This window comes from Scaptodrosophila lebanonensis, unplaced genomic scaffold, assembly GCF_003285725.1.
Source record: "Scaptodrosophila lebanonensis strain 11010-0011.00,11010-0021.00 unplaced genomic scaffold, SlebRS2 tig00000589-arrow-arrow-pilon, whole genome shotgun sequence".
Lineage (NCBI taxonomy): Eukaryota > Metazoa > Arthropoda > Insecta > Diptera > Drosophilidae > Scaptodrosophila > Scaptodrosophila lebanonensis.
In genome coordinates, this window is record NW_022060709.1 from 38,737 (window position 1) to 48,278 (window position 9,542).

A 9,542-nucleotide genomic window follows, 5' to 3' on the forward strand; every position below is an offset into this window, starting at 1 on the left:
GTACTCATAGATCTGTGCATTTTAACTCTATTCATCACCTATTTAAAAAAAGGAACATTTACGAGTATTATTCATAATTACGGCCAGAGGCAGTAGCATAGAACGGATAAGCAGGCATTGGTGGAGAACGCAAACAAACGGAACTTCACAAACACAACGCACACAAACAGCAACAATTCCGATCAAGAAATGGCTAATATAGTTAGCAATCACAACAGTAGCAGCAGCAGCAATGGCACCAAGTACACAATATCTTACAATAATTTAAACAACGCTAGTACGAACAGCAATGGAATTGGCAGTGCTGGCAGCGAGGTGCAGACTTTGCGCGACGTTATGTCCTGTAATATGCTGAACGCGGGAGTAGGAACAGGTCCTGTCAACTATATGATACCAACAGGTGGTTGTGTCTACGACCACATCATTGCCATGATGAAGGGCCTTGATCTGGAGGATGATGGTATATTGTTGAACAGGAAGATAAAGGCCATAGAACGGATTTCTACAACATTATTCGCGACGAATCGATGCTGTGGTGTGTATAAGTCCATTGATGATATATAAATAATATATAATAATAATAATAATAATAATAATAATAATAATAATAATAATAATAATAATAATAATAATAATAATAATAATCATAATAATAATAATAATAATAATAATAATATAATAATAATAATAATAATAATAATAATAATAATAATAATAATAATAATAATAATAATAATAATAATAATAATAATAATAATATAATATATACATACATACATTTACTAATACATGCATGTAAACATTGGTGCACACAGAGCTAAGCATGTTTCTGTTACCACAATTTACAACTTTCTTAAATACCGTATAGACCATTTTTTCAAAAATACATATCTCATTGTGAGCAATATTAGTTTTGTTTCCTTATATATTATATGCCTCAAAAAAATAGTATATTAATAATTTTCTTATTTTATATTGCAGTGAGTCCATGGAGTATATGAACGATAAAGCATTAGGCGATGGAGACACTGCTCTGAAATTTGCTCTACTTTTTTCATCCCGGAACTTCGATGCGTTGGCTATGAAAGAGACAAAGGTCCGAAGTGCTATGCTAAAGATCCTGGAGACAAATTTCATCAATGCAGACGCATACCGAGAGCATGACAAGAATCGTCTGTACAACTCCATAACACTTTTAGGCGAATACTATCATCGCGTTCGTTTGGCCAACAATGCACCTATTACAATTTTGGGTGAATCGCTGCTCAATCTACTTACAAGGGAGATCAATGACACCTCATTGGTAATAAATACTCGATTGGCGCGTTTGATTTTATCACAGATTACGCTTAATGGCGAGATAATGCGCTCGCGCCATAAGGTAGAAATTGACCAACTACTGTACCATATTAGACGCCACCTGATAATGCAGCCGGTGCTAACGCCTAAAGTAAAAGCTATGCTGCTTATGGTGTTGGATTTGTTCTACAGCCATTTTAAGCACATTGGCTTCGAGTTGGAGGCAATGTACTCAGACTACCTGGTTGCTGAGAGTGCGGAAGACGATGGTATTAATAACAATAGTGTAGCTGTGCAGCCGCAGACTCAGTACCAGCAGCAACAAGAGTCTCAAAGTGCGTATATAGAAGGACATGGGAGAAGTAACACTGATAATGCCAGCCAAACAAATAAGTCCACCCACGATTCTTTTGAGTTGCAGCCTACGATGAAGAAATGGATCGAGCAAGTCTGTGAAGATTCGCTCTGCGATATTGGTTTTGGCGAGGCGGATATTGGTAGTGGTGATCTTTACAGTCAAGTCGAGCACGAACAAGCACGAGAAAGCAACAGAAATTCAAGTAACGAAGGAGGCGTGAATCGCCAAAGCCGACGCCCATATCAGCCGCGCACATCACCGCGTCCTTTGAAACACCCTCAGGTGGCCAATGAAGAGTAAGTGTTGCGATTGTGGAAACCATTCTCTTAAAAATAACATTTTTATTGTTCAAATTATTAGCCGCTCCGAAGGACTCGATCAATACGCGTCTGTGGGAAACAGTGAAGATCGTGATAAGACTAAGCCTTCACCTAGCTGGCGCAAGACTCGTTTTAATCGCCCCATCGATGGTGATAATCAAAACGGACGTTCGAGCAACCAACAACGTCGCTATAGCGCCAGCTTCGATGACGACCACCACATCGTGCGTAGCGATGGCGGTAATTTACGTCTATATACCATACACGATCGTCGTAAGCATTCCCAGGAACGTTATGAGAGGAATCTTGGCAGCAACAATTACAGCAGCATTGTGAACTCCAATTGGGACCAACGGGATGATCGCAGCGAACGCCCATATATTAGCAATTATGAGCCTGGCAATTATAAGCGCGGAGGGCGCTTTCACAATCGTAATACGTACGATAAGTCACCACGGTTCCAAAAGCAGCAGCAATAGCAACATCACTCACCTCATGGGCACCAAAATAAAGACAATCAGAAGATTCACAGCGAGACGTGGCGTCGCTAAAATACGTCCATAAACAATTCTTATCAGGATAAGAACTGTGCCTACAACTCCAGTGGGCACGAGTCAAATAGTTGCAGTTCATCACCAAAATCACAAATGTACGATGGAAAGTCGAATGCATCATATCGTCAGCGTCATCGCAATTTCACGCGACGTTCCCAGCCGCATATACACCAACCGAATGCTGAGAACTGACAGGCCCAGGGAAGCACCAAGGATGAGACCGAGATAGTTCGGAATGCCCAAGAAACCACAAAACACATGAACTATTTGTCCGCGAAGAAATGAGAAAAGGCTCCAGGGCGGCGGGTCCCCGCGGCAAAAGGACACTTCGTCGCAAAAACAATGAAGCTCATTCATCCTTATATTTATTCTGCCTACAATGTCTTGCACAATTAAAGATGCAATTGATTTTGATCAACTTCGGTTTGTGTTGGTTGTGCGAGAATTTTATGCATATTAAATGTGCACGATTAGGTGGCGTGACTTCGACAAAGTTTACTCACCTAAAAAAGGCTGTGGTGGTTTGAGGTGGTCCTGCCCTGTACGCATTGTCATCCAATTTAACGTGTGTAATAACGTGCGAAATAAATTTTTAAAATTGCAAAAGTTAACTAAGCAACTTTCAACTGAGTTCGATAGTCAATATAAGTTTGTGTCTCTGCCCAAACGTAGGTTAGAGCCTCAATTTCTAGAGGCCCCGCGGAGGGAGGGAATTTCCAAAATACACATTTTCTGCGTATTCACATAAGGCATCTGGGACTAAAATTAGTTATACGAATGGAAAATCGGGAAAATTCGCACTCCAACACACGGTATTATTTTATAAAAAAAAAAAAATATTTTAATTAAGTACTCATAGATCTGTGCATTTTAACTCTATTCATCACCTATTTAAAAAAAGGAACATTTACGAGTATTATTCATAATTACGGCCAGAGGCAGTAGCATAGAACGGATAAGCAGGCATTGGTGGAGAACGCAAACAAACGGAACTTCACAAACACAACGCACACAAACAGCAACAATTCCGATCAAGAAATGGCTAATATAGTTAGCAATCACAACAGTAGCAGCAGCAGCAATGGCACCAAGTACACAATATCTTACAATAATTTAAACAACGCTAGTACGAACAGCAATGGAATTGGCAGTGCTGGCAGCGAGGTGCAGACTTTGCGCGACGTTATGTCCTGTAATATGCTGAACGCGGGAGTAGGAACAGGTCCTGTCAACTATATGATACCAACAGGTGGTTGTGTCTACGACCACATCATTGCCATGATGAAGGGCCTTGATCTGGAGGATGATGGTATATTGTTGAACAGGAAGATAAAGGCCATAGAACGGATTTCTACAACATTATTCGCGACGAATCGATGCTGTGGTGTGTATAAGTCCATTGATGATTAATATATAAAAGATATATAATAATATATAATAATAATAATAATAATAATAATAATAATAATAATAATAATAATAATAATAATAATATAATAATAATAATAATAATAATAATAATAATAATAATAATAATAATAATAATAATAATAATAATAATAATAATAATAATAATAATAATAATAATAATAATAATAATAATAATAATAATAATAATAATAATAATAATAATAATAATAATAATAATAATAATAATATATAATACATACATTTACTAATACATGCATGTAAACATTGGTGCACACAGAGCTAAGCATGTTTCTGTTACCACAATTTACAACTTTCTTAAATACCGTATAGACCATTTTTTCAAAAATACATATCTCATTGTGAGCAATATTAGTTTTGTTTCCTTATATATTATATGCCTCAAAAAAATAGTATATTAATAATTTTCTTATTTTATATTGCAGTGAGTCCATGGAGTATATGAACGATAAAGCATTAGGCGATGGAGACACTGCTCTGAAATTTGCTCTACTTTTTTCATCCCGGAACTTCGATGCGTTGGCTATGAAAGAGACAAAGGTCCGAAGTGCTATGCTAAAGATCCTGGAGACAAATTTCATCAATGCAGACGCATACCGAGAGCATGACAAGAATCGTCTGTACAACTCCATAACACTTTTAGGCGAATACTATCATCGCGTTCGTTTGGCCAACAATGCACCTATTACAATTTTGGGTGAATCGCTGCTCAATCTACTTACAAGGGAGATCAATGACACCTCATTGGTAATAAATACTCGATTGGCGCGTTTGATTTTATCACAGATTACGCTTAATGGCGAGATAATGCGCTCGCGCCATAAGGTAGAAATTGACCAACTACTGTACCATATTAGACGCCACCTGATAATGCAGCCGGTGCTAACGCCTAAAGTAAAAGCTATGCTGCTTATGGTGTTGGATTTGTTCTACAGCCATTTTAAGCACATTGGCTTCGAGTTGGAGGCAATGTACTCAGACTACCTGGTTGCTGAGAGTGCGGAAGACGATGGTATTAATAACAATAGTGTAGCTGTGCAGCCGCAGACTCAGTACCAGCAGCAACAAGAGTCTCAAAGTGCGTATATAGAAGGACATGGGAGAAGTAACACTGATAATGCCAGCCAAACAAATAAGTCCACCCACGATTCTTTTGAGTTGCAGCCTACGATGAAGAAATGGATCGAGCAAGTCTGTGAAGATTCGCTCTGCGATATTGGTTTTGGCGAGGCGGATATTGGTAGTGGTGATCTTTACAGTCAAGTCGAGCACGAACAAGCACGAGAAAGCAACAGAAATTCAAGTAACGAAGGAGGCGTGAATCGCCAAAGCCGACGCCCATATCAGCCGCGCACATCACCGCGTCCTTTGAAACACCCTCAGGTGGCCAATGAAGAGTAAGTGTTGCGATTGTGGAAACCATTCTCTTAAAAATAACATTTTTATTGTTCAAATTATTAGCCGCTCCGAAGGACTCGATCAATACGCGTCTGTGGGAAACAGTGAAGATCGTGATAAGACTAAGCCTTCACCTAGCTGGCGCAAGACTCGTTTTAATCGCCCCATCGATGGTGATAATCAAAACGGACGTTCGAGCAACCAACAACGTCGCTATAGCGCCAGCTTCGATGACGACCACCACATCGTGCGTAGCGATGGCGGTAATTTACGTCTATATACCATACACGATCGTCGTAAGCATTCCCAGGAACGTTATGAGAGGAATCTTGGCAGCAACAATTACAGCAGCATTGTGAACTCCAATTGGGACCAACGGGATGATCGCAGCGAACGCCCATATATTAGCAATTATGAGCCTGGCAATTATAAGCGCGGAGGGCGCTTTCACAATCGTAATACGTACGATAAGTCACCACGGTTCCAAAAGCAGCAGCAATAGCAACATCACTCACCTCATGGGCACCAAAATAAAGACAATCAGAAGATTCACAGCGAGACGTGGCGTCGCTAAAATACGTCCATAAACAATTCTTATCAGGATAAGAACTGTGCCTACAACTCCAGTGGGCACGAGTCAAATAGTTGCAGTTCATCACCAAAATCACAAATGTACGATGGAAAGTCGAATGCATCATATCGTCAGCGTCATCGCAATTTCACGCGACGTTCCCAGCCGCATATACACCAACCGAATGCTGAGAACTGACAGGCCCAGGGAAGCACCAAGGATGAGACCGAGATAGTTCGGAATGCCCAAGAAACCACAAAACACATGAACTATTTGTCCGCGAAGAAATGAGAAAAGGCTCCAGGGCGGCGGGTCCCCGCGGCAAAAGGACACTTCGTCGCAAAAACAATGAAGCTCATTCATCCTTATATTTATTCTGCCTACAATGTCTTGCACAATTAAAGATGCAATTGATTTTGATCAACTTCGGTTTGTGTTGGTTGTGCGAGAATTTTATGCATATTAAATGTGCACGATTAGGTGGCGTGACTTCGACAAAGTTTACTCACCTAAAAAAGGCTGTGGTGGTTTGAGGTGGTCCTGCCCTGTACGCATTGTCATCCAATTTAACGTGTGTAATAACGTGCGAAATAAATTTTTAAAATTGCAAAAGTTAACTAAGCAACTTTCAACTGAGTTCGATAGTCAATATAAGTTTGTGTCTCTGCCCAAACGTAGGTTAGAGCCTCAATTTCTAGAGGCCCCGCGGAGGGAGGGAATTTCCAAAATACACATTTTCTGCGTATTCACATAAGGCATCTGGGACTAAAATTAGTTATACGAATGGAAAATCGGGAAAAATTCGCACTCCAACACACGGTATTATTTTATAAAAAAAAAAAAATATTTTAATTAAGTACTCATAGATCTGTGCATTTTAACTCTATTCATCACCTATTTAAAAAAAGGAACATTTACGAGTATTATTCATAATTACGGCCAGAGGCAGTAGCATAGAACGGATAAGCAGGCATTGGTGGAGAACGCAAACAAACGGAACTTCACAAACACAACGCACACAAACAGCAACAATTCCGATCAAGAAATGGCTAATATAGTTAGCAATCACAACAGTAGCAGCAGCAGCAATGGCACCAAGTACACAATATCTTACAATAATTTAAACAACGCTAGTACGAACAGCAATGGAATTGGCAGTGCTGGCAGGTGCAGACTTTGCGCGACGTTATGTCCTGTAATATGCTGAACGCGGGAGTAGGAACAGGTCCTGTCAACTATATGATACCAACAGGTGGTTGTGTCTACGACCACATCATTGCCATGATGAAGGGCCTTGATCTGGAGGATGATGGTATATTGTTGACAGGAAGATAAAGGCCATAGAAACGGATTTCTACAACATTATCGCGACGAATCGATGCTGTGGTGTGTATAAGTCCATTGATGATTAATATATAAAAAGATATATAAATAATATATAATAATAATAATAATAATAATAATAATAATAATAATAATAATAATAATAATAAATAATAATAATAATAATAATATAATAATAATAATAATAATAATAATAATAATAATAATAATAATACTATAATAATACATAATAATAATAATACTATACTAATAAGAATAATAGAATAATACTAATATATACTAATAATACAATACTATAATATAATAATAATATAATAATACATAATAATAATAATAATAATAATAATATATACATACATACATTTACTAATACATGCATGTAAACATTGGTGCACACAGAGCTAAGCATGTTTCTGTTACCACAATTTACAACTTTCTTAAATACCGTATAGACCATTTTTTCCAAAATACATATCTCATTGTGAGCAATATAGTTTTTGTTCTATATATATTATATGGCCTCAAAAAAATAGTATATTAATAATTTTCTTATTTTATATTGCAGTGAGTCCATGGAGTATATGAACGATAAAGCATTAGGCGATGGAGACACTGCTCTGAAATTTGCTCTACTTTTTTCATCCCGGAACTTCGATGCGTTGGCTATGAAAGAGACAAAGGTCCGAAGTGCTATGCTAAAGATCCTGGAGACAAATTTCATCAATGCAGACGCATACCGAGAGCATGACAAGAATCGTCTGTACAACTCCATAACACTTTTAGGCGAATACTATCATCGCGTTCGTTTGGCCAACAATGCACCTATTACAATTTTGGGTGAATCGCTGCTCAATCTACTTACAAGGGAGATCAATGACACCTCATTGGTAATAAATACTCGATTGGCGCGTTTGATTTTATCACAGATTACGCTTAATGGCGAGATAATGCGCTCGCGCCATAAGGTAGAAATTGACCAACTACTGTACCATATTAGACGCCACCTGATAATGCAACCGGTGCTAACGCCTAAAGTAAAAGCTATGCTGCTTATGGTGTTGGATTTGTTCTACAGCCATTTTAAGCACATTGGCTTCGAGTTGGAGGCAATGTACTCAGACTACCTGGTTGCTGAGAGTGCGGAAGACGATGGTATTAATAACAATAGTGTAGCTGTGCAGCCGCAGACTCAGTACCAGCAGCAACAAGAGTCTCAAAGTGCGTATATAGAAGGACATGGGAGAAGTAACACTGATAATGCCAGCCAAACAAATAAGTCCACCCACGATTCTTTTGAGAAATGGATCGAGCAAGTCTGTGAAGATTCGCTCTGCGATATTGGTTTTGGCGAGGCGGATATTGGTAGTGGTGATCTTTACAGTCAAGTCGAGCACGAACAAGCACGAGAAAGCAACAGAAATTCAAGTAACGAAGGAGGCGTGAATCGCCAAAGCCGACGCCCATATCAGCCGCGCACATCACCGCGTCCTTTGAAACACCCTCAGGTGGCCAATGAAGAGTAAGTGTTGCGATTGTGGAAACCATTCTCTTAAAAATAACATTTTTATTGTTCAAATTATTAGCCGCTCCGAAGGACTCGATCAATACGCGTCTGTGGGAAACAGTGAAGATCGTGATAAGACTAAGCCTTCACCTAGCTGGCGCAAGACTCGTTTTAATCGCCCCATCGATGGTGATAATCAAAACGGACGTTCGAGCAACCAACAACGTCGCTATAGCGCCAGCTTCGATGACGACCACCACATCGTGCGTAGCGATGGCGGTAATTTACGTCTATATACCATACACGATCGTCGTAAGCATTCCCAGGAACGTTATGAGAGGAATCTTGGCAGCAACAATTACAGCAGCATTGTGAACTCCAATTGGGACCAACGGGATGATCGCAGCGAACGCCCATATATTAGCAATTATGAGCCTGGCAATTATAAGCGCGGAGGGCGCTTTCACAATCGTAATACGTACGATAAGTCACCACGGTTCCAAAAGCAGCAGCAATAGCAACATCACTCACCGTGGCGTCGCTAAAATACGTCCATAAACAATTCTTATCAGGATAAGAACTGTGCCTACAACTCCAGTGGGCACGAGTCAAATAGTTGCAGTTCATCACCAAAATCACAAATGTACGATGGAAAGTCGAATGCATCATATCGTCAGCGTCATCGCAATTTCACGCGACGTTCCCAGCCGCATATACACCAACCGAATGCTGAGAACTGACAGGC

At 39.4% G+C, this 9,542-nt stretch overlaps 1 protein-coding gene and 2 pseudogenes across 1 annotated transcript; all 3 read left to right on the forward strand.

The window, feature by feature from the left end:
• The first annotated feature begins 67 nt into the window (after positions 1-67).
• Positions 68-3,142, forward strand: LOC115630393 (annotated as a pseudogene).
• Positions 3,143-3,447: 305 nt separating this feature from the next.
• LOC115630392 lies at positions 3,448-6,566 on the forward strand (annotated as a pseudogene).
• A 428-nt stretch (positions 6,567-6,994) lies between these two features.
• Positions 6,995-9,542, forward strand: LOC115630383. The gene is given in 3 exon segments (XM_030526912.1): positions 6,995-7,116; positions 7,859-8,812; positions 8,877-9,542. Coding segments are annotated over 3 exon segments (1,737 nt in total). The 3' UTR covers positions 9,538-9,542.